General features: G+C 35.4%; 1 protein-coding gene across 1 annotated transcript; it reads left to right on the top strand.

Moving 5' to 3' along the window:
- Positions 1–27,181, top strand: LOC131842141 (nose resistant to fluoxetine protein 6-like). The gene is made up of 13 exons (XM_059190666.1): positions 1–152; positions 2,655–2,791; positions 11,190–11,345; positions 11,750–11,912; positions 13,159–13,276; positions 14,223–14,310; positions 15,366–15,532; positions 16,152–16,337; positions 19,157–19,336; positions 21,193–21,343; positions 22,731–22,914; positions 25,105–25,247; positions 26,456–27,181. The coding sequence occupies exons 1-13, from the start codon at positions 80–82 to the stop codon at positions 26,690–26,692; spliced, it is 1,983 nt and encodes a 660-aa protein (XP_059046649.1). The 5' UTR covers positions 1–79; the 3' UTR covers positions 26,693–27,181.

Here is a 27,181-nt window from a genome sequence, read left to right as displayed (position 1 = left end):
TGCAAGCGTGTTGCGTTTGTTTTAACGCTCCCAGCCTGATGTGAGGATTGTGCATTTGTGATATTTTAAATTAACAATTATGGCGGACAAAATTTTATTGTGTACATTTTTAATTATAAACACTGTTTGTGCTAGTGTCGTGAAATTTAACGGTAAGTACCTGTTTATTTGATTATTAAAAAAATAGTTGTTACACTAATTTAAATTTAGAATGAGTAATTCTATTACAACATTTGATTATGGCCAGTACGAGTATGGTTTAAAATAATTCTTATAAAAATAAACTTGTTACTTTTTGAAAGAATTCTTTAAAATTTTACTATAGTTTCGTGTCGAAATTTAAAAATCTTTTTTGAGCATTTTTTACTAAATACACGGCCACATGATCAATTTAGTAGAAATAGATATAATCTTTATTCAAATAATAAGTTCATTTGAATAAAGATTATATCTAAACTAAAATAAACACTTTAGAATAGTCTTTTTTTTTTGGTACTACTCATTCGGAACGCAGACTTGTAAGAAATGAACAAAAAACTTGCATGTTGCTTAGAATGAATTCAAATTTTATTTTCAAATTTCGATTCACGGTCCGTTATATCAATATTGTTATTATTATTACTCAGGCCTTTGTGATTTTGCGGTTTGGCACAACGCTTTAATCCTGATGGTAGCGGGTTCAATTTCTTTTATCGTAAATATTTGTACTCATAAGTGTGATTGTATCAGTCTGGATGTTTTCTATGTATGTTATAAATATATTTAAAAAATGTATATAAGTATTAGTTGTCTATTACCCGTAACACAATCTCTACTTAGCTTGGGAGTAGATGGCGCTGTGTGAGCTGTCCTGGGTCATTATTTATACGTATAATTAGTGAGTTTACTCGTGATGATGGTGGTTAAAACACTACCGAAATATCGGGAACTCAGCAAATAAATATAAAACGTGGTAAGATCCCGTGTTTTCACTAATTATACGTATTATTATCGTTGTCTAAGTCATTCCTATCATACTCTAAATAGAGACTCTACATTTGGCCAGTAACACACATGCAATCACTTACCATCGGGTGTGCCGCAAACTAGTTTATCCCCTATGCTGAAAAATGCTATAAACTTTATTGCTTGTATTGAGAAGAACTGACAAGAAACTCAGCTCGTATTCTTTTTAAATGACTATCAAAATATCTTTATTCATGTAGGTCTATTACAGACTCTTATGATATGCCAAATCTACCGTCAGTTCGGAATGATTTCCAGATGAGTAGAACTGGCAAGAAACTCAGCTCGTATTCTTTCAAATAATGTTGTACATGTTTACAAAAATACAGATTCATTTTTAAATTCAAATTTGGGTTTTCTATCTTTTTTATATTGAAACATGTAGGTTTATAACCAATACTTACAATAAATCTACAATGTTTAGCATATAATTTAATAAACAGACTGACGAAAGCAGAAATTTAATTTTATAATATACTAGCAACCCTTCCTGGTTTCGCATGGATGCATTAAAAATCTTTGCAATTCTCTTCCTGTTGTAGACTATAACACGCACGTATTATATATATACATTCAAAATATTTATTCATGTAGGTCTATTACAGACTCTTATGATATGTGAAATCTACCGTCAGTTCGGAATGATTTCGAGATGAGAAGAACTGACAAGAAACTCAGCTCGTATTTGTTTGTCAGCTCGTATTAATGTTGTACATATTTACAATAATACTATTTAATTTAAATTCAAATTTGGGAGAATAGAGTGACAACCAGCATATGCTATATAAAAAAAATCAAAAAATCTAATCAGTGTTCGCAACCTGAACAGACCAGTCCCCACAAGCAGCACCCGTACACGAGTATGACGGATGAGCCAGCCATCATTGCACTCAACTATATTAGAGGGAGCACATCGACCCGGCCCACCACGCCGCCACAAGTTTGAACTTTATAGCGAGCATGACTGTTTCAAGTTACTCCACTACGTCATTTATATTATTTACAGCATAAACTGTACCAATCACAGTTTTCACCCATTACAATATTTAATTTACATTATTTAAATTACTATATATCATTACTAAATTTAGGATAAGTTTCTTTAGTGTTTATTACATTATCTATGACAATGAGAAAGTTATATACCTCATAACAAAAGTTAAAATTGTAATTAATAATAAAATATATAAACAAACCTCTTGAATCTATCTATCGCTGAATTTTTTTTTTATACCACGTAGGTGGCAAACAGGCATTCGGCCCATCTGATGGTACACGGTTACCGTAGCCTATGGACGCCTGAAACACCAGGGGTGTCACGTGCGCGTTGCCTCCCCTTAAGAACCCTTTGTATAGGGTATATAAATGTATTAAAAAACGCCATGCTGTAGTCTCTCGATTCTGAATTGAATCTGCATTAAAATCTGTCCTGTAATTTAAAAGATATAAGCAGATAGTAGCGGCTATTTTGTTTTATATTATGTAAAGATATGAAATTCATAGTATTATAGAAGTTTGTTGATTGATCCCGCAATAAATAAATAAAAACAAGTAATTTCTTAAGATGAATATATCCCATATTTCTGATATGTATTATAAATGTATTTGCTGTACAATAAAGTGTTACAGATAAAAACAAAATATTTCAGAGACCACGTTTGCATCCTTGCCTCCTCTATACGAGTTGGACGAGTGGAAACAGTGTCAGCAGCCAGGGGACGTATACTGTATAGTGGATGCTGTGCTACTCTCACGACATCAATCCCCTGGGCTCACATTGTTGCAGGTGAGTCAAATATTACATTACTTAATTGTAGTGGAATTAAACAAAATAATATAAATCCATTACTTGACGACCTCGGTGGTCCAGCACACCGCTTTACGTCCAATGGTCGCGGGTTCGATTCCTCGCACGGCACAAACATTTGTATTCACGAGTACGATTGTTTGTATCGGTCTGAGTATTTTTTATGTATAATATGTATGTATTTAGGAAAAAAAATATCTATGTATTTGTATCAGTTATCTAGTACCCATAATACAAGCTTTAGCTAGCTTAACTTGGGTCTCTAACATGGCTCTGTGTGAATTGTCCTGAGATTATTATTATTATTAAGAAGCGAAATGGACTTCCGCAAAATAATAAACAATTCAATAAAATAAATCAAATATTACATTATTAGTTTAGCATTGGTATTGTTTTTTTTTTCATTTAAAATTTTAGCATTAAATAAGCAGAGTTAGACTAAAAAGTCAGCTGCGCATGTAGCTACTTACACTGTTTTTATTTTATTTCTTATTCATTTTATTAAAAGTTACAAGTTGTTAAACCTCGTCTACGGTAGTACTACAGTCTTGTGAATGATAATGGAATGATGCACCCGCCTGCGCTAACGGTTTACACTGGCGGGGCACCAGTGGGGGATGATAAGATGAGCATGAGGTCAGGTCAGTTAGCACATCGTGGTAAATTCACAATGAATGGGCGAACCTCCTGGAGATCAACCTGACATGGTACATTGTTTGGTGGTTAGTACACATTACAAACAAGTGTCTTCCCCAGCCACTAGTACTACTTAGATCTAGGCCATAGCTGTGAGTAAATCTATACATATAAATAAAATTTGAGTGTCTAATTGTAATATTGAAATAACCGTTTTTTACTACACGCATATGAGTATAAATACGGCACATACATCAAAATAATATTTTTTACAATTTTTGTCTGTCTGTCTGTTTGTTCCGGCTAATCTCTGAAATGCCTGGAACTATTTTGACGGTACTTTTATTGGCAGGCAGCTGATGTAATAAGGAGTAACGTAGGCTACTTATATTTTAGAAATATTCTCTAATTAACTTTTTTTTAAAATTCCACGCGGACGAAGTCGCGTGTACAGCTAGTATAGTATATAGTTGTAACATTGTATTAGAGAGCAAAATGGGCTATATTTTATTTCAAAATAGTTAGAAATTCCTACAATCAACAACTCGGCGACACACAAAAGCCGAGATATGTCTGTACGTACGAGACGAGTACATACGGAATAAAATTTCATGTAAATTTAATCCATTTTCGAGGTGAGTCAGTCCAAGTGGCCACTGACCGGACTTGAACCGGGCCCTTGGTAAGAAAATCCGGATAGAGATTTCTTAATATAATTACCTTAATAATAGTACCTTATTTAGGTACAATACTATAAGTTAAAATAAAAAAAAAATATGTTAGCAATTTTAAAAGTCTGAGCTATATACTCATAGGAATATCTCAATACAATTATACAGCGCTATCTAGTCCCAAGTAGACCTTGTGTTATATGTACTGGACATCAGTTATCGTAAATACATAGATACCTTTTTTTGTAAATACATACATAATATACATAGAAAACACCCAGACCGATACAAACAATCGTTCTAATAATGAATACACAATAATACACATGTTTGTACCGTGCGAGGAATCGAATCCGCAACGGATTGATAATAATTTTCTATATATTTTATGTCTATATGTTATACCTATTTATGTTTTTTTTATTATTACTATGTATGATAATATAATAGGGCTGATTAGAAGCTGTGGTCTTGTTACATGCGTCCTCGCTTATGTCTCTGGGCAGTGCCTGAATATCTGTGGTTTACTGCTTGTATGCAGTAAACAATACACTGATGTGCTGCCTTTTTGCGTATGGGCTATGCACACACACTATGTTACTATTTGTTTTTTTGTTAACTGTATTGCATTTTATTTTATCTGTATATTTGTTGTGTATTATATTTTGTTTGACTTGACTAATGTAATTGTATTTTTTTTATTTTTGTTCTTATTATTACAGTGCTTTGACACACAATTTTTATCTATCTATCAACCATGAGATGTTAGACCACACAGACCGTCAAAAATAACTGCAACATAAGACCTTAATGAAAATGGTACACTCTCGACAATTCGTAATAATTGGCAACACTGAAGATTATTACTAATGTGTCTTAATGACCTTATTCCTAACAATGTACCATGTCAGGTTGACCTTACCCCGGAAACCTATCGGAACCTAAGTGAATTTGTCACGATGTGCTAACTGATCTGACGTCATGCTCATCTTATCATCCTCCACTGATGCCCTGCTAGCGTAAATCGTTAGCGCAACTGATCCTTGAGGGGTTTCCATGAGGGATTTTCTTCACGTAAAATAAGAGTACAAAAAGTAATTGTTTGTTGAAATTAAAAAAAATCTAAATTAAAAAATCATTTATTCATGTAGGACATATTAGCCGCTTATGAACGTCAAATTTTTTACTTTATAATTTTAATTTTTTCCCTACCGTCCAGTTCAGTATATAGATCCAATTTAGAAGAACTGGCAAGAAACTCAGCAGCCAAAAAAACAAGCCAGTATATTTATAATATATATATATATATATATATATATATATATATAGATGTCTATGTCTAACATTAAATGAAAATCCCGTGCATGAACAACTATTGCCACGCACGGTCGTCATTCAAGTAATCGTTTAGTGAGTAACCTTACCTAGACCGTAGACCTTAGACCTTACTCAGTAAATATGTTTTAACAGATGTTTAATTAAGGGTAATTCCAAAATATCCTTTGGTATCTTTATTTTATTAATTTTTATACCTAATCCCATAAGAGACCTATTGACTTTTTCTAAACGATACTTGGGGACAGCAAGTTTGTCTTTAAATCTAGTATTAATATTATGAATATTGCAATTTTTTTATGAACATATAGGATATTTGAATATATAAATTGAGAAGAAACGGTGAGAATATTTGCCTCCATGAATTTCTCTCTTAATGAGTTACGACTCTTTATAATAAATATGATGCTGTGTAGCGGTTGTAACACTACCGAAATATCGAGAAGTCAATAAAAAGAAAAGAAAACTTGTTAAGGTCCCTTAACTTTTCAAATTATAAAAAGATATAGATTATATAAAAAGACATTGATAATAGGCTTTGCTCAGTAAATATGATTTAACAGATGTTTTGAATTTATTTAAGGGTAATTCTTATATTTTATAATTATTTGTGTATAGCCGGTGTCTTACACAGAGTTTTTAACAGGTGATATTGTAGTAAGTAATACTTACATTGGTTTATCGCTGTTTATTTGCATACATATGAAACCGTACCGGTTCTGTTAGATCATTAAATTTCATCAGTGCGGTGTCCTTGACCACTTGCTTATATAATTATATGGAGTTAACTTTAATTCCGTAAAAGTGAAGTATCTTCTGATATATATAATTTACGTGTTATAATGTTAGTTACCATACCATACTACTCCGAAACGGCTTTACCGATTTTTATGAAATTGTATATGCTTATTTAGTAGGTCTGGAATTTCTATCTATTTTTCATAAGTGATAAGAGTGATCAGGGTAGTCCAAACCTAACAATTTTTTTTAAGTTTTAGGACTGTTTTTTTGTAATGTTGAATAAAAATTAAACATAAAATTTCACCCTTCTAGCATCAACCCCTACTTTTTAATAGTGATTTTAATTTATATAGCAAAACAACGTTTGCGTTTGCGGGGTCAGCTATTTATATATAAATTAGTTAATATATGCATGTAATCTTAAAGACTAAATTCTAAAGTCAGAGAATTCACACCGCGTCATTTCCTCCCAAATTTGACCGGACCCGATGGTGTAGCAGTTTAGCACACCGCTTTACTTTCGATCTTCGCACGGTACAAACAACTGGATTCATAAGTTTGATTGTTTGTATTGATTTGGCTGTTTTCTATGTTCATTATGTATGTATTTACAAAAAAAATCTAAGTGTTTATATCAGTTGTCAAGTACCCGTAACACAAGCTCTGCTTAGCTTAGGACTAGATGGCGCAGTGGGAATTTTCCTAAGATATTATTAGAATGTAATTGACTTTCACGATCGCGCTTCAAAATAACGTTACACAATCGAATTGGACCCAAAAAATTAAGAATAGAGATTAAATTTATGTTTAAAATATTATATCTAATTACTACTACTAATACTTCTTAATTTATATACTTAAATATTCTAAATGTACATAAAAATCTTTACTTAATAAAAAAAACAGCCATATTCATAGCATAAGCTTCTTGATGAGTCTGCATTCCGAATGAGCGGTAGAATAAAAAAGTGTGACTATTCATAATCTTTATTGAAATATTAAGTTTATTTGAATAAAGATTATTTCTATTTATATTAATACTAGATTTTCATGTAATGTTTGTCATAGACCTATATAAGTGAACAATGTAAATAAACTGGCTTTTTAAGAAAAAATAAGAAATTCAATTCAGTCTCCTGCCAGTTCTTCTCAATTGAATCGGTATAGTATTGTATGTCTGAACTGGATGGTAGGGAAAAAATATAATACAATAAATATGACGTCTAAAATGTCCTACATGAATATGATTATTGAATTTCAACTTGATGCTCAATTTCAAATTTCATCCTACATCACCATATCTTATTAGAATCTGCCGTAATGCAGGTAGCACCATTTCATAGCATAAAACTATAGTAGGAACTTGTAGTATAATAAACAACAGATCAAGGACGTTGACTTGAGACCGCGGAAGAAAAATAGTCAGATTAAAACGCGTTTTGCGCATAAGGTACCTTCAAACATGCATTCGGCTATATACAACCAACTGCCAAAAACACGGAACCGACTGTTATGTTATTAATAAAATAATTATTTAAAGGTGAGTTGTGGTACATTAATGAAAAAAAAATTAAATAACACATCACTTCCTATGTCCCATTTTACACACAGCTTTATAATAGTCTATACATATAAATAAAATTGGAGTGTCTGTTTTTAATATTGCGGTTATTTCAATATAATCGTTATTTACACATGCATAAGAATATAAATACGGTACATACACTAAAATAACATTTTTTACAATTTTTGTCTGTCTGTCTGTTTGTTCCGGTTAATCTCTGAAATGGCTGGACCGATTTTGACGGGCCTTATTTTGGCAAGTACCTAGCTGATGTATTAATGAGTAACTTAGGCTACTTTTATTTTAGAAAAATAAAGTCAAATTCCACGCGGACGAAGTCTTGGGTACAGCTAGTGTTATTAATAAAATCATGATTTAAAGGTTTGTTATTGTACATTAATGGAAAAAAGGAAATCTCACAGTTGTACTGCTTCACTTCCGTATGTCATACAGATACGAATGTTATAGAGATGTCACACAGAGTTTTATAATATATTTATCTATACCATCATTATTACATGGTACAAATTAAAGTCGCTGTCGCTGTCTGTCTGTCCCTATGTATGCTTATATCTTTAAAACTACATAACGGATTTTGAAGCGGTTTTTTTAACAGAAAGAGTGATTCAAGAAGAAGGTTTATATATATAATACATGTACACCTACGCGTAGCTAGTACTTATATTATAATAATAATATTATAAAGCTGAAACGTTTGTTTGTTTGTTTGAACGCACTTATCTCGGGAACTACTGGTTCGATATGAAAAATTATTTTTGGATTGGATAGTCCATTTGTCGAGGAAGGCCTTGCCTTGGATGGACTATCCAATAGCTTAAAAGCTATATAACATTACGCTACGACCAATAGGAGCGGAGCTGTAATGATAAATATTGCAAAAGGTGGAAATGAAACGCAGACGAAGTTGCTCGGCTGACCGCTAGAATCAGATATAACTTATTTTTATAATTTTGATGAGTGCACTACGCACTCAGGCGTTCAGGACCCTTGGGTCCCTTGTATTGCGACAGGCACACCAGTTAGACAACATACTTAGTATTAAAATACTATATAATGTCTTCGTACGCAGTAAATTAGAAAGTAACGCAATTATCTGGAACCCACATGAGTCAAAATATATACTCATGGTGGAGAAACTCCAAAAAAAGTTTATACGATATGTATATCAAAGGCAGTACGGTTATAGAGTCACATACTCTAATATATATCCTACTATGTTTTTGTTAGGGATGGTGGGATATGACACACGCGAAGTAAGACGGAAGATTGCATTAATGGAATATGTAGTCAAAGTCGTGAGAGGTGAAAAATGTAACCAAGCGGTAATAACATCAGTATCCATAAGAGCGCCCAATAACAACGTACAAGCAAGAAGACGAAACTTGTTTGATGTTCCATGGAGAAGAACAGAGCTGGCCAAACAGGCTCCTATTTCTCTGGCATTGAGTCTACTCAACGGTGTAGTTAGTCACTTTCCAGATCTAGACATATTTACTTGTAATTTGCTGGAGTTTCGTAGGATGGCAGTAGATTATTTAGGTAGTATGTTAAATGGAGATTAGGTATTATTATTATTATTGTTTTTTTTTTCTCTTTTGTTTCCTTGTGTAATTAGTGTTTGTAATTGTGTGTATTTGTATATTATCTTCCTATGTGAGCATATTGAGAGACTGTAAAGGTCATTTAGTACGATGTAAATAAATAAATAACTTCATTTACCTTTAAACTTTGTACGTCGACATTGAACGACTAGTTTTGTATTATAAACAAATTAAATAGCCATTACTGCACCATCATTACCCATGTGTACTTATGGTGTCTTGTGCAATATCCCTTCATACAACTAATCTATACATATAAATAAAATTGGAGTGTCTGTTTGTAATATTGAAATAACCGTTTTTACTACATGCATATGAATATAAATACGGTACATACACCAAAATATTTTTTTTTACAATTTTTGTCTATCTGTCTGTTTGTTCCGGCTAATCTTTGAAATGGCTGGACCGATTTTGATGGGACTTTTTTTGGAAGGTAGCTGATGTAATGAGGAGTAATTTAGCCTTCTTTTATTTTAGAAAAATAAAGTTAAATTCCACGCGGACAAAGTCGCGGGTACAGGTAGGCAGTAAATATAAATATTATCATATTTATGCGAAAAGCGTTTGAGTAGCCGTGACCTTTTGATTATATGGATAACACGAAGTGCAATCGCTTGTGAAACGGATGGGAAATGTGGGATTGTAGCCACTAATAATTGTAAAATTTTAAGTATTTTCTATTTTTTGTATTGGAGGGTTTGGGCAATAGCCAAAAAAAACCTGACAATAGTTAGGTTTTTTATGGCTGATAATGGAATGGTGCACCCGCCTGCGCTGACGGTTTACGCTGGCGGGGCACCAGTGGAGGATGATAGCATGAGCATGAGGTCAGGTCAGTTAGTCCATCGTGGCATATTTACCAAGAATTTATCACGGTGGTTTCCAGGGGGAACCGCGTGGAGGTCAACCTGTTATGGTACATTGCTAGTAATAAGATCATCAGTCTACATTACTAACAATCCACTTTCCCCACGGCTGTTGTGAGTTGCTTGGAACTGTAACACTGCGACCTACATAGATCTATTGTGCTCGCCCTTTTTCAGAGTTCGCTGCCTAGACCCGTCAGGGACAAGAATTGAATGATATTCTTAGGAGCGATCGTTTTTATCTCCTCAGGATGGAGTGTGTACTTTCCAAAGGAGAATATTTCGTTTATACATGAGTGGGCTATAACCACATAGGTATTTCCTCTTCAGTTTAGCAAAGTCTGCAGATTTTAAGTAACCTATAAAAAGTAAAAAATAAATCAATTTTAGTAAGTAAAGTTAGTAGCGAAAGTTTGTGTATGTTTGTTACTCTTTCATGCAAAACCTACTGAACAGATTTTGGTGAAACTTTACAGTAATATAGCTTATACATCAGAATAATACATAGACTATAATTTAAAAAGATATTTTGTAAATTGGGCGTAATAGTAATGATAAATATCAAGTGTGATGCAGACGAAGTTGCGCTGGTCAGCAAGTAATTATATATTATACTAGCTGTTCCCGCGATTTCGTCCGCGTGGAATTTAACTTTATTTTTCTAATACAAAAGAATTTTTCAAAAATAAAAGTAGCCTAAGTTACTCCTTATTATATCAGCTACCTTCCAAAAAAAGTCCCGTCAAAATAGGTCCAGCCATTTCAGAGATTAGCCGGAACAAACAGCCGGACAGACAGACAAAAATGTTATTTTGGTATATGTATTCATATGCATGTAGTATAAAACGGTTATTTCAATATTACAAACAGACACTACAATTTTATTTATATGTATAGTTAAAATTTAGTATATTTTCTTTATTTCTTTCCTTATTCCAGGAATATTCAAAGGAAGTATTAAAACACTACAACCGGACACAAATACACCGCGGCGTGTGTGTCACGAGATGCGGTGTAAACGACAACGCTACAGGTTCCTGGGAGGCTGCTGCTCAGCTCTGTGTCAATGAGAGCGTGCAGAAATATGGCCTGGAGGTAGGCTTGTAGAGCTATAGACACTGCACTTTACTTATGCTTTTTAATATCCCAACACTCGTTAAAGACAGGGAATTCATCCCCACTACCTCAAGGTTGTGTGGATTTTCAGGGAATTCATGCCCACATCCTAAAGGACCTAAGTGGCCTTGGACAGTGCGGTTTCAGAGGACCGAAATTGTGGATTGAACTACTTACCAAGGTTTTGTCTAGACTCTACACCATGCGGTTTTGTAAGAAAGGTATATAAAGGACGCTCTCATAGGAGCATCCTCCCGCATACGCATAAATTTTGAAATGAACTGTCTACCGATTTTTTCTTTTGAGTCTTGGAGATGTTATTTTAAAACGGAAAAGGTCTACAACATGATACATCAATGATTATACTAAGAACAATTCTACAGGCGGAAGTATTAGGGGTAGACTGGTGTGCCAATGTGGGGGAATCTCCGATAGCTGAGTCCAGTTCAGCACGAGCGCTGGCCGTTCTGAGCATCGTGCTGGTCGCTCTGGCCTTCCTCGCCACCATACTGCACGTGCTCGGGGAACGCTGTGCCAAAGTCGATGGTATGTACGAGTAGAGATGGTATACAGTGGACACCTGGTAGTCCGACAATCATTTTGCAGGGCAGTGTCGGACTATCGAATTTGTCGGATTATAGAGTACTGCCTAAGACCCCTTATAGTCCGAATTTTTTTACAAAAGAGTATCTTGTGATCCGACAAATTACAGATCCAGTGATAAGATTCTATGTTATATATGTATGTATGTATATGCACTCTGAAGTATATTGTCAAAGTAATATTCAATAACAAATAGTAGACAATGTCGGATTACAAGGGGGGCCGGATTAGACAGGAGCCGGATTACCGCGGGTCCACTGTACTTCAAAGATTTATGTATGATGTGATTATATTCCTTTTATTTTCGGACTACTGTAATGTTGTTGGCCGCTTTACAACTTCACCGGACGATCCTCTATCGTCCGGCGAAGCTGTAAGGCGAGTGCAGATGGCACTCCAAACCAAAGGAAGGACTTGCCCCCTGACGGATACGACTTTAGTCTGAGGGCACCGCTAAGGGTTTGAACCTCGGCTCAGGCCGTCGTAATTTCGATCCCCGATTGAATTGGACGGGGGATCGGTCACAGGGGGATTAGCTTCATAATAATTTTTGGTTTTATATCGGTGTTTTCTTACCAAATTTAAACTCACGTTCACTACCTTGTCTTGTTTTTTTATTGGGGGTTTTGGGCTATTGTCAGGTGCTATAGCACTGCGACCTATGGATCTATTGTGCTCGCCCTTTTTCAAAGTTCGCTACCTAGTCCCGTGAGAGACAAGAATTGAAGGATATTCTTAGGAGCGATGGTTTTTATCTCCATAGGGTAGAGTATATACATTATAAAGGAAATATTTCGTTTATGTGAGTGGTCTACGACCACAAAGGATGTGTAGTGGCGTTTCCTCTTCTGCTTGGCAAAATCAAATTGTTGACGCATTTTATAATACTCCTCATGACTCATTGGTCTAGCGGTTTAGATCACCACTTTACTTTCAATGGTAGCGGGTTTGATTTCCGCAGGGTACAAACATTTTGTGTTCATGAGACGTTTGTTTGTAATGGTCTGGGTGCTTTCTCTGCATATTATGTATATACCAAAAAATGTATCTGTTAACATTAGTTGTCTAGTACCCATAACACAAGCTCAGCTTAGCTTTAGCCTAGATGGCGCTGTGTGAACTTTCCTGGGTTATTGTTATTACAACTAATTTCATAATTAAAACTTATTTTTGTGTTATAAACTTCCAGGAAACAAATATTTGCTGGCATTTTCCATGAAACGTAACTGGAGTATATTGACTTACGATCGTTCAAAGCCGAGGTCGGATGAGAGAATGAAATCCTTGGCCTGCCTGGAGGGAATGAGGTATGTAATTCATATGTTTAATACTGTCTATATATTGGAGCGGACCGGATGAGGAAGGCGCGGGAGAGGGACGTGTGGAGGGGTTTATTAATTAGGCGACTATTGCTGAGAATGTGAATTAATATTTAATAAGATTTTAAGAAAAGTTGTAAACAATAAAATAAAGGGCTTTTCTATTTATTTATTTTATTTTATATATTATGTACATTTGCTTCTCGGGTGGCAAGAGACTGTCTTATTTTTAAGCCAATGCGATATGGTTTCATTTGCATTTATATATATATTTATGTTCAATAAAAAATGTTATTGATACAACTCGGTATAAACATTTGCATTCTGTTTGTATAGATCTCGGTGTTTTTTTGTAGTATATTATATACAGGGTGACTGGTTAAGTCGACCTATTCCCGTTAAAGGCGTATAGTTTACATTATTTCTGGCATATTTCACTATGAGACACCCTAACCTAAATTTAAACATTTTCGAGATATTTTAATTTTTTTTTACAAAAAATTCCCGATGTTGATTTTACAGGTGTGAGTCTGATTAAGTTCTGCTTATCAGATGCAGTCAGTCTGCTTACGTTGTTTTCTTAGTCACACCTGCATAAATCGTTTCAAATAATACATAAAACAATTCAATTCAAATATCTAGAAAACGGTTAGATTTAGGATAGGGTGTTTCATAGTGAAATCTATCAGAAATAATGTAAACTATACGCCGCGGAATAGGTCGGTTTAAACAGAAACCCTGTATATATTTACTAAAAAAAATATTTCAGTGTATATATCACTTATTTGGTACCAGTAACACAAGCTCTTTGGGTCTAGATTGTGTGTATTGTGATTGGTTATTATTACTTCATATTCTTTAAATTATTCTGTGTTATTATTACTGTTATATAAAATCTGTTTCTGTTTTTTTACTATATTATTATTATTTTCAGAGTAATGGGCTTATTAAGCGTGATATTCTCTCACGCATTATTAATCTATGTATACTCCTTTACTGACAATCCAGAGTTTATCGAAAACGTGAGTATATAGTTAATTTTAAACTTTCGTGTTTAATATACATTATTTAAATTATTAACCGGGTCTTAACACGAATAATTTTATGGCAAATAAAGGTATTTATCTCTCTCGACGTTTCGACTAGGTTGCACTAGCCGTGGTCACGAGCTGACTGGAGTAACAGCGATGTCAATGTAGATAGGTGACAGCAGTTTTTTCTTCATCTACCGTCACAAGATTGTTTAACGACAGTTCGCGCCACACAGCACTCACGGTATCCGTACACTTATTGACTGTTGATGCTACTGAAATTTGCCATAAAATTATTCGTGTTAAGACCCGGTTAATAATTTAAATAATGTGAGTATATATTATTTTTTATAAATACATATATATTAAAAACATTTTTGTTACATTTAGGATTCTTGTTACACTATAAAAACCTACACTTGCATGAATAAATATATTTTGAATTTTTTGAATTTTTATATCAGTTGTCTGGTACCCTTAAGACAAGCTCTGCTTAGCTTAGGACTAGATGGCGCTGTGTGCATTGGTCTGAAAGGTTATTATTTAATCGTCCAGGGATATTATTATCTGTAACTCAATATATATAATTCAAAGGAGACTGACTGACATAGTGATCTGTCAATGCAAAGCCCAAACCACTGGACGGATCGGGCTGAAATTTGGCATGCAGTTAGATTTTATGACGTAGGCATCCACTAAGAAAGGACTTTGATTAATTCTACACGTAAGAGGATAAAATAGGGATGAAAGTTTGTATGAAACTTTATCAATATTAAACCGATCGGGCTGAGACTTTGCATGCATAAAGCTACTATGACGCAGGCATCCCCTAAGAAAGGATATTGATAAATTCCATCCCTAAGGGGGTAAATTAATGCGAGAGAAGCCGCGGGCAAAAGCTAGTTTTTATATAAGTTGTCTAGTACCCATAACACAAGCTCTACTTAGCTTAGGACTAGATGGCGAAGCTCTACTTAGCTTAGGACTAGATGGCGCTGTGTGAATTGTTCTGATATTAATCTGATTACATAAAACAAATGTTTCAGATGTACGACCAGTTTGTGTGGAAGACTCTTCTGAACACACCGATATGGCTGCAGGCATTCTTCTCCATGTCAGGGTTCCTGACTGCCTACTCAATACTCATCACTGTCAATACCAAACCAATTACAATCTGGAAGTGTCTGATTGGTATTGTCAACAGATATATAAGGTAAGGTTATATATGGACGGCCTCGGAGGTTTAACACACCGTCTTACATCCGATGGTCGCGGGTTCGATTCCTCGCACGACACATTTGTATTCATGAGTATTATTGTTTCTGATCGGTCTGGATGTTTTCTATGTATAGTATGTACGTATTTACGAAAAAAGATCTATGTATTTGTATCAGTTATCTAGTACCTATAATATAAGCTTTAGCTAGCTTAACTTAGGTCTTGATGGCGCTGTGTGAATTTTCCTGACATTGTTATTACTATATCTTCTTAAGATTTGTACGTACTTCATATGTGCGGTTTCAGAGAAGCTTCCCGCGTACACTTAGATTGTGATATGAATATTATTAATACTAATGAACTAAATACATCAGAATAACACATCTTTTTATTATAATTATAAATGCGAAAGTTTGTTAGTATGGATGAATGTTTGTTATTTTTTCAAAGTACTGAACGGATTTTGATGAAATTTTACAATAATATAGCTTATACATCAGAATAACACATAGGTTAAAAATATCAAGTTGGCGAAGCCGTGGGCACAGCTAGTATGCTATAAACTTCACGTGCGTGAAGCCACGGGTTCAGCTAGTTATTTTTAATTGCGATAGGTTAACACCAGCAGCAGGCTTCGCGTTATGGTTCATCATGTCCTGGTACCCGCTGTTGGGGTCCGGACCGCAGTGGACGTGGATGGTGACCAGGGAGGCTCACGACTGCTCAGAGAGGTGGTGGTACCACATACTTTACGTTCACAACCATCTGGAGATGGGCAAAATGTGTATGGGACACACCTGGTAAGTTTAGTTTGCGTTTTAAAAGAGAAATAGGAACAATCTCTATTCAAAATTGAGAATGCCTGCAGTAAATAGTGCGCTATTTCATCAAAATTGTAGAATAATGTGTATAAAAATTTACCATAAAATACCTCAAACTATTAAAGAAATGTCTTTTGAAATTATTCAAAATAGATTACGCAACTGGTTAATTGAGAGATGCTTTTATACAGTAAAAGAATTTTTAAATTTTGATGGTAAAATGAGTTAAGAATTGGATAATATTAATATAATAGTAATGACATAACAGTAATAATATTGACATATAATGACTAAATAATAATATAGATATAATAATTTCTTAAAATTGTATAATATAATAATGTAATATGCTATCTGAAAGACAGAATTGTAGAAGCATAACTAATATAAAATTTTGCATGTCCTCATATAAGACGGATTGTATGGAACCATATGTACTTTATAACATCTGTGCATCAGAAATGTGGTGTACATTTCTCGCAAAATAAAATCATTTCATTTCATTTCATTTCGGATAAACTCAATATTAATATTAACAGTTGTTGAGATGATTGGATCGAAGAATATTTTATTTTAACAATGCAACGCAAGTGACAGATAATGAATCAGAGAGGGAATGCAATATGGCGTGCGCTCAGTTACTCCCAAACCGATAATAGATGTTCACTTTTTTTTGTGGATGATAATGGAATGGTTGACCCGCCTGCGCTAACGGTTTACGCTGGCGGGGCACCAGTGGAGGATGATAAGATGAGCATGAAGTCAGGTCAGTTAGCCCATCGTGACAAATTCACCAGGAATTTATCACGATGGTTTCCAGGGGATCCGCGTGGAGGTCAACCTGACATGGTACATTGCTAGTAATAAGATAATCAGTCCACATTACTAACAATCCCCTATCCTCCACATGTTCACTTTACATAACTTAAGATTATGAAATTTAACCTAATTACAACTACAATACATGTTATTCACATAGCGCAACCTCTCTCACAGGGGGGAAGGGGATTGTTAGTAATGTGGACTAATGATCCCATTGCTAGCAATGTGTCATGTCAGGTTGACCTCCACGCGGTTCCCCCTGGAAACCATCGTGATAAATTCCTGGTGAATTTGTCACGATAGGGTAACTGACCTGACCTCATGCTTATCCTATCATCCTCCACTGGTGCCCCGCCAGCGTAAACCGTTAGCGCAGGCGGGTGCACCATTCCATTATCATCCATAAAAAAAAACCTCTCTCACACTTGGCTAAGGCCCGTGTGTATGAGTATCACCTTTTAAACAAGATAAAAAACAAAAGAAAAGAAAAGAAACATTCACAATAATAAGAACTCTTTATTGCGCACACATAAACAAAGAACAGTAAGTATAGTAGAATAAGAAAAATATTAGCAATCTTAGTTTACTACTTACGTTTGAATAATCAGACTAAAGTTGTCCCTCAGGCGGGAGTTGGCCTTCAGCTGCTCCATAAGTCCTTCCACGTGTTTGGAGTGCCATCTGCACTCGCCTACCGTCCGGTGAAGCTGTAAAGGCCAGCTGCGGCTAACAGCATTATTTGTGGTCGTCGTAATATGTTTTTCTCTTCCATTCTTCCCTGTTCGCAGTCACCGCGTTATTTACTTCCTTTCTTACCATATCATCTTTCACACAGTCCATCCATCTCTTTTTCGGCCTTGCTCTGCCCTTACAACTATCCACATTCATATGTAACACCTTTCTTAAAATATTGTCTTCATTCCTACAAATTATATGCCAATTGCAATGAAAAAAACAATAAAGGCTATTTATTCAGAAAAAGTTAGCTTAAAAGATCAGTATTGTCGGATAAACAAGTTTGCTTTTAAGTAAAACCACAGATAAGATATTATTACATGCAAGACTGAGGTTTTGGCTCGTTTTTTTATACCTATTCACTTTATTTATCAACAATAATCGATTATTGTTGATAAATAAAGTAAGTCGACAATACACATTTTGGCGGAGTTTCCAAAAACGGGACAATTTTGCGTCCCAGAGTTCATTTTGGGGACACCGGGACTCGTAATTATAAAAAGGGACGTCCCGTTTAAAAGGCGACATCTGGTTACGTTGTTAATATATATTTATACTAGCTGTTCCCGCGACTTCGTCCGCGTGGAACATAACTTTATTTTTCTAAAATAAAAGTAGCCTAAGTTACTCCCTTTTACATCAGCTACCTGCCAAAAAAAGTCCCGTCAAACTCGGTACAGCCATTTCAGAGATTAGCCGGAACAAACAGACAGACAGTCAGACAAAAATTGTAAAAAATGTTATTTTGGTGTTGTTCAAAATCTACCCTATACCATCGTAAGCACAGATATTATATTATATTAGAGTCCGTTAGTTTTCTGTTCCCGCGCGTTCCCTTCCCCTCCCTTACCTAGTACTGAACCGACTGTACGGCGGCCATGACGCGCGCGCGCATTGTGTTGTGAATTAAAATAAATTAGAACTGTGTTAACCTACTGTGAAACCTACTGTGAAGCTGGAAAGCTAGCGAAGATATCTTCGAGACCCTGAAGCCCAAGAAATCCGCAGAACCATAAAGGTAAATGACTGACGCTTCCTTATTTTTACCTATATATATACAGAGAGTAAATTCCCTAACATTTTGGTAGCAGAGTAGTTTCCCAAACAGGTGTATATAGCATATTTATATTCATATGCATGTAGTAAAAAACGGTTATTTCAATATTACAAACAGACACTCCAATTTTATTTATATGTATAGATAAATACATATACAAAAATCTTACTTATCTTATCATCAGGTATTTAGCGGCTGATATGCAACTGCACATAGCTGGGTTGTTCCTCATGCTGTTCCTGGTCAGATATCCGAAGACTACCGTTGTAGTTCTACCGTCGCTGGTGATCACGTCAGCGGTGGCGGCCGGCCTTGTTACCTACTTCAACGAACTCACACCGATCATCACCGGTCAATCTCCTGAGTAAGTAAGACCCTTAAGACCCAATAGGGACCTAAATCTATTTACATACTAAATTTTCTCAGCTTTTATTGGTTTTCTACGCTTTATATTTATTTATTTAATTAAACAGCTAATTGCCGACATGTTTAAAACTATTTATATTACTTAAAATTATACGATGATAAAAATATTCTTATTTTATTTATTATGGAAGGCAAGACTTCTGTATAAACGTCAGCATCTTGGACCTTAACTAAAAATAAATTTAATAATTGCAATGCTCTCATAGTGGGAGAATTGCTAGCGTGGCGTGGCGTAGCACCGTAGTTATAGCGTATACCACCCCCTCCAATCGTTCCCTCGTCCCCCTCCGATCGATCCCCCGTCCAATTCTAACGGGGACCGATGTTACGACGGCCTGAGTCGAGGTTTGAACCCCTAGCGGTGCTCTCAGACTAAAGTCGTATCCGTCAGGCGGGAGTTGGCCTTCAGCCGCTCCATAAGTCCTTCCGCGGGTTTGGAGTGCCATCTGCACTCGCCCCCTATCGTCCGGTGAAGCTGTATAGGCCAGCTGCGGCCAACAGCAGTAGAGTAGTCCGAAAAAAACAACTTACGGATCGAAACCAAGTAAATGCAGTGTGTGTGTATACGTGTGTGTGAGCATGTGGACGTGTTTGCGTGTGTGCGTGTTTGCGTGTGTGCGTGTTTGCGTGTGTGCGTGTTTGCGTGTGTGCGTGTTTGCGTGTGTGCGTGTGTGCGTGTTTGCGTGTGTGCGTGTTTGCATGTGTGCGTGTTTGCGTGTGTGCGTGTTTGCGTGTGTGCGTGTTTGCATGTGTGCGTGTTTGCGTGTGTGCGTGTTTGCGTGTGTGCGTGTTTGCATGTGTGCGTGTTTGCGTGTGTGCGTGTTTGCGTGTGTGCGTGTTTGCGTGTGTGCGTGTTTGCGTGTGTGCGTGTTTGCGTGTGTGCGTGTTTGCGTGTGTGCGTGTTTGCGTGTGTGCGTGTTTGCGTGTGTGCGTGTTTGCGTGTGTGCGTGTTTGCGTGTTGTCGCGTGTGAGTGCGTGTGTGTATATACGATATCTTATTATTATTGTTAAATACAGCGCCATCTAGTCTTTAAGTAAGTGACACCAATGTTCTATTTCTTTTATTTTACACACATAATAATCATAATATATCTGGACAGTTCATATGAACTCCATTTAGTTACAAACTAAGCAGAGTTTGTGTTATGTGTACTGGAGAACTGATAAATATACTTAAATACATTTTATTGTAAACTAGATGTACCCGCGACTTCGTACGCATGGAATTTAACTATTTTTCTAAAATAAAAGTAACTCAAAATCGGTCCAGCTATTTTAGAGATTAGCCGGAAAAAAAAGGCAGACAAAAATTGTAAAAACATTATTTGTAGCATATTTATATTCATATGCATGTAGTAAAAAACGGTTATTTCAATATTACAAACAGACAATAAACAGAGATCTTTTTATTTTTATTGAGTTCCCGCTATTTTGGCAGCGTTTCAACCGCCGTGATCACGGGTAAACTGCAACGTTGTGCAACCGGCAATTATGATTATATATTTTGCCGTATTATTATTATAAAATAATAGGGTTTGATGGTACAAGGGTGAAAATTTACGGTTGTGTGTATATTTAAATGATGAATCATAAAAAAAAATCTAGGGTGCATCACACTTATTAATTAAGGGTATGAAAAAAAATATATAACCGAAAATGGTCCTTCGAGCCGGATATAAACCAGCCATCTGTGTATATATCACATGCTCTGTTTAGCTTGGAACTAGATGACGCTGTGTGAATTGTCCAGGGTTATTTTTATACTAGTATAGTACAGTTAAAGTGTTTCGATAGAGTGCTGCGCACGATGTTCGCCGGCTCCAAGATCCTGAGCATGCTGTACCTGCCCAGCTGGATGAACCTGTCCGGATATGTCGGTGGTATAGCCACCGCTTTCATACTACATTACAACCAGGTCAACGGCATCAAACTGAATCAAATGAAGGTACATTTGCTAAGTCATAATTAAACACATTATAAATCGACGACCTCGGTGGTCTAGCGGTTTAGCACACCGCTTTATTTCCTATGGCCGCGGGTTCGATGAGTATAATTGACTGGGTGTTTTGTGTGTATATTATCTTATATATAAAATTCTCGTGTCACAGTTTCCGTTCCCATACTCCTCCGAAACAGCTTGACCGATTCTCATGAAATTTTGTGAGTGTATTGAGTAGGTCTGAGAATCGGCCAACATCTATTTTTCATCCCCCTAAATGTTAGGGGTAGTCCACCCCTATTTTTTTTTATTTTAAGGCAAAACAACGTTTGCCGGGACAGCTAGTATCCATATATATTTTATATGATAATGAAATGGTGCACTCGTCTGCACTAACGGTTTACGCTGGCGGGGCACCAGTGGAGGATTATAAGATGAGCATGAGGTTAGGTCAGTTTGCCTTTAAATTTATCACGATTGTTTCCGGGAGGGAGAACCGCGTGGAGGTCAACCTGATATGGTACATTGCTAGCAATAAGATCATCAATCTACATAACTAACCCCCTTTCTCCCTCTTTGCACATTATTATGTATTTAGAAAAAAAATCTATATATAGTATTTATATCAGTTGTCTAGTACCCATATCACAAGCTCTGCTTACCGTAGCAAGATGGCGCTGTGTTAATTGTCCAGTGTTATTTATTCATTTACTTAAATCTACGTTATCTGAAGAGGTACTAATGGAAGGGTGTCAAGTGTTGACAGAAATATTACATATATTATTCTTTCGCCGTTCAGGCAATCAAACTCTGGAATGACTTACCTCTTGATATCAAGACCGCCACGAGTAAAATTTCGTTTAAACAGAAATTGCGGGAACATTATTTAAATTTGTAACATTTTTTTACTGTCTTTCTACCTTTTTCACATCTTTCTGTTATTTCTTTATAGTTCTCCTTATATTTTGTTTTTTTTTTCTTACTTTCAATGTGAGGCTGTACTTATAATGTGATTATCAGATCATTATGTATTTATGTTTGTATTTATATATAAATATTGATGTACGTTTATTATTATTATTATTATTTTATTGAAATTTATATTTAAAATATTTTGCTTTATATTTATATATATCTTTTTTCTTGACATTTCTCATCTATATTAGTGCACCGCCAACAATCTTTCTCTGCACCACTCATGGTTGCCTGGTAGATAACGCCGCAAGGTGTTAAGTCCGCCATATGTACATATTGTTTTTGTGCATTAAAGTTAAATAAATAAAAAAAAATATATCCATAAAAATATGTCCATATATATATATATATATATATATATATATATGGACACATTATCATTAATGTCCTAATAAAAGTTAACATGGAATTGGTGCAGTGTTTCAACGTGGCGTTCCACCTGGCGATGACGCTGGGCGGGTGCGTGGCGGCGGCGGGCGCGGTGTTCCTGGCGGACCGGGCGCCGCCCCCGTGGGCGGCCGCGCTCTACGCCGCCCTCGACCGCACGCTCATCGCAGTCTTCTTTAATATCTTCATGCTGGGCTGCCTTAGTGAATGCAAATGTAAGTGCTAAATTTTCTTTAAACGCGCAATCTGTTTATTTATATATTTACTATCTACTCGCCCCGACTTCGCACGAGTGTACATGTATTATATATAAACCTTCCTCTAGAATCACTCTATCTATTAAGAAAAACCGCTTCAAAATCTGTTGCGTAGTTTTAAAGATTTAAGCATACATAGGGACGGACAGACAGCGACAGCGACTTTGTTTTATACTATGTAATGATTTATTCTTTCATTCAGTTATTCATTTCATTCATTCATGAATTTATTCGTTAATTAATTAATTTACAAATATAACACAGCTGATTGTACATTGGACTAGCGGTTCGCATTTTTGTATTGGTCCGGATATTTCCTATATGTAGTATGTATTTAAAAAAAAATACATACATTAGTATTTGTACCAGTTGTACCCACACCAGAAGATCTTAGCTTTTGACTAGATGGCGCTGTGTGAATTGTCAGGATTATTGTAATTATTATTTTGCTATATATTTATTCTGATTTCTCCCCTTGAGTGATAGTTTGTGTTGCAAACAACTATTGTTTATTTATTTATTTATTTTATTTATATACTCTTTATTGCACCAGGAAAAATTACATTAATAGAGTAATTAAAATAAAAGGGTACAAAAGGCGGCCTTATCGCTTATGCAATCTCTTCCAGGCAACCTTTGGGTAGAGGAGAAAAAAACAAAAAGGTGGGAGGTGGCATTAGAATAGGAGAGAAAAAAAAAAAAAACATAATAATAATAATGACAAATGAATAATAATGAATAACATAACATATTACATATATAAACAGTATACACCAATATTAATATTATATATATATATATATATATATATATATATATACATACATACATACATACATACATAACAACATGCAATAAATAGATACAACACAACACAAAATAATGCAAGCAGCAAGTAACTGTGATACACGCATAGGAATAATACCTACTAGTAATATAACAATGGTGCCGACAGAAAAGAAACATTATAAGGAAAGATAATGTGATTTGACCGAGTTCTTAAAGCTGGGTAGTGATCGTGAGCTACGTATGGAGGAAGGTAATGAGTTCCATAGTCGAACGGCATGTACCGAAAAGGATTTGGTGTAGAATGAGGATGTGTGGGAAGGGATTTTGAGACGGAGGTTTGTTGCACTGCGTAAGCCATGATGTTGTGCCTCACCGAGAAATAAGAATCTATCTTTGAGGTAGTTAGGAGTAGCAGGATTAAAGAGAACGGAGTAAAGAAGGGAAAGAATATGCCAGTCACGGCGAAGGCGTATAGGGAGCCACTTAAGCTGTGCACGATAATGTGAGACATGGTCATATTTGCGAAGTCCAAATATAAACCTGATACAAATATTTTGAAGACGCTCAAGTTTGTTTAATTGGTCTTCGATGAGGTCTAGGTAGCAGGTGTCGGCGTAATCAAGGATAGGAAGAAGTAGGGTATGTGCAAGCGAAACTTTGGTATCGACTGGCAAGAAATTGCCTAGTCTCCTGAGTGAGCCTGCGGCAGCGAAAATCTTGCGACTCACTTCGGCGATCTGAACTGTCCAAGACAGCGTCCTGTCGAAGTGGATGCCCAGGTTCTTGACGCTATCACTGTACTCAATGAGTACTCCGTCCAACACTATTCGAGGAAGAGATATACTATAAAAGAAATATTTATGACCAGCTGTACCCGCGACTTCGTCCGCGTGGAATTTACCAAAAAAGGTTAATTAGAGATTTTTTTTTAAATAAAAGAAGCCTAAGTTACTCCTTGTGACACCAGCTACCTGCCAATAAAAGTCCCGTCAAAATCGGTCCAGCCATTTCAGAGATTAGCCGGAATAAACAGACAGACAGACAGACGAAAATTGTAAAAATTGTTATTTTGTTGTATACAATACGTAACGTATTTATATTCATATGCATGTAGTAAAAAACGGTTATTTCAATATTACAAACAGACACTCCAATTTTATTTATATGTATAGAGTATAGGTTAAAATTTTATTGATCATTATTATTATTATTATCTTTTTTTTTTGGAATTCTCCATTCGATGAAGTGATGGCTTGATGATGGATTTGATGATATTATTATTATATACTAAAAACTTAACAACCGAATCGAGTAGCTCCTCCTTTGAAATCAAAAGACTGACGTGATCCCTGTTGGCAGCTGGCTTAAGAAGCATGCTGGACTGGCGCGGGTTCCACTTCCTCGGCAGGCTGTCGTACAGCGTGTTCCTCATACACTTCATCATCCTCCGGCTGGTGATGGCGGGGAACACTCAGTTGGGTCATGGCTCCATATACTCTTTGGTAAGTCAGACTATCTTACTAATCGTTTAGTGAGTAATAGCGAAGCCTATTACTCACTAAACGATTACTTGAATGACGAGCGCGCATTGCAATAGTTGTTCATGAACTGGATTTTCATTTAATGTTAGACATAGACACTTATATAAATATACATTGCAAATAAACTGGCTTATAAAAAAAGTTATTCAATTGAGTTTCTTGCCAGTTCTTCTCAATTGGATCTATATACTAAACTGGAACTGAACTGTTAGGGAAAAATTAAAATTATAATGTAAAAAATTTGACGTTCATAAGCGGCTAAAATGTCCTACATGGATAAATGATTTTTGAATTTGAATTTGAATAATATAAACGCGAAAGTTTGTGAGTATGGATGGATGTTTGTTACTCTTTCACGCAAAAACTACTGAACGGATTTTTATCAAACGATGTCCATATATAGCTTAGCCGTGGTCTAGCGGTACAGCACACCGCTTGACTTTCTATGGTCGCGGATTCGATTCGTCGCATGATACCAAAATTTTGTATTCATGAGTATTTTTGGGTTGTATGTATTTTTCATGCTAATGCTAATCAAAATAATATAAAATAGTATAGCGAAAAAATAAAACACAATATTTAGGGGTGGACAACCCTTGTCATTTAGGGGTATGAAAAATAGATAGTAACCGATTCTCAGATCTATTGAATATAGTAATAGAAATAGATATAATATAATATATTGCATCTATTTATATATATATATATAATAGTTTATTCAAATAAACTTAATATAAGCACTTTTGAATAGTTAAGTTTTTTGAGTCTACCGCTCATTCGGAATGTAGACTCATCACAAGAAGAATGAGCAAGAATCTTGTTGCTCTTTTAAATAAATATTGATTTACTTATATTTAATTAAAATCAAAGATTAGGCATGCGACAATACATATAAAATTTCATATATAAGATTATATTATATTTATATTGTATTGTATTGTAGATAGATAGATAGATACAATATACTTTTTTTTGCAACATACAGTAAAGAAGAAGCACAAACAATATTACAAAGACACATGTATCATTACAATAAGGCGGCCTTATTGCTAAAAGGAATCTTTTCATTTCATTGTATTGTATTGTGTTGTATTGTATGGTATTGTATGGTATTGTATTGTATTGTATTGTATTGTATTGTATTGTACTGTATTATTTCTTAATTCCAGATATCCGTACTAATAACAATCTCAGTGCTTTCCTTCATCATCGCCATACCGTTCTGCTTGCTGGTGGAGCTGCCAGCGATTGAGCTGTGGAAGGCAATATCTGAGAGTGACCGCTCGGACAAAAGCCCACCCACCGCGTCTGCCCACCAAGCGCAGGTCCCTACCATCCATACCAGCATGACCACAGTGAAACCCATGGACTTATTAACGAATATCAGGAGAAGGAACGAAGTGTAAATTTAAGAAATACATATAAGAGATATCTTTACATAGAATAAAATGAAGTCGTTTCACTGTCTGTTCGCTTAGATCTTTTAAACTACGCAACGGATTTGAATGCATATAGCAATAGATAGAGTGATTCAAGAGGAATGTTTTTATGTATAATACATGTATACCCGGGCGAAGGCGGATAGCTATTGTATAATAAAAGTGACTTCATTTTAAGGTTATTTAACTAATTAATAAAAAAGATTTTACAATTTGATTTCTTTAGTCAGTCACAAACATATGTTGATTATCAATTTTTTTTTTTTATTTTGTTTGTAATTTTTAAAGTAATCTAATACTGTAAACTATATAAATTATATTTGCCGTCTTCGGTTGTACAGCTGTTTAGCACACCGACTTACCTCCGATGGTCGCAGGTTCGATTTCTCGTACGGTACAAACATTTGTATTCATGAATATGATTGTTTGTATTGGTCTGAGTGTTTTCTATGTATA

This window comes from Achroia grisella, unplaced genomic scaffold (assembly GCF_030625045.1).
Source record: "Achroia grisella isolate CSIRO2021 unplaced genomic scaffold, CSIRO_AGI_Agris_v1 utg1080, whole genome shotgun sequence".
In the NCBI taxonomy this organism is placed as follows: domain Eukaryota; kingdom Metazoa; phylum Arthropoda; class Insecta; order Lepidoptera; family Pyralidae; genus Achroia; species Achroia grisella.
The sequence above is the reverse complement of the archived record's forward strand: the minus strand, read 5'-3'. Positions and strand labels throughout refer to the sequence as shown.

What these genes read in the sequence shown, in the direction of transcription:
- LOC131842141 (XM_059190666.1), top strand. Translation starts at nt 80, where the DNA reads ATGGCGGACAAAATTTTATTGTGTACATTTTTAATTATAAACACTGTT. An exon ending in TAGTGTCGTGAAATTTAACG is followed by an intron (nt 153 to 2,654) that starts GTAAGTACCTGT and finishes AAAATATTTCAG; the next exon opens with AGACCACGTTTGCATCCTTG. An exon ending in CTGGGCTCACATTGTTGCAG is followed by an intron (nt 2,792 to 11,189) that starts GTGAGTCAAATA and finishes TCCTTATTCCAG; the next exon opens with GAATATTCAAAGGAAGTATT.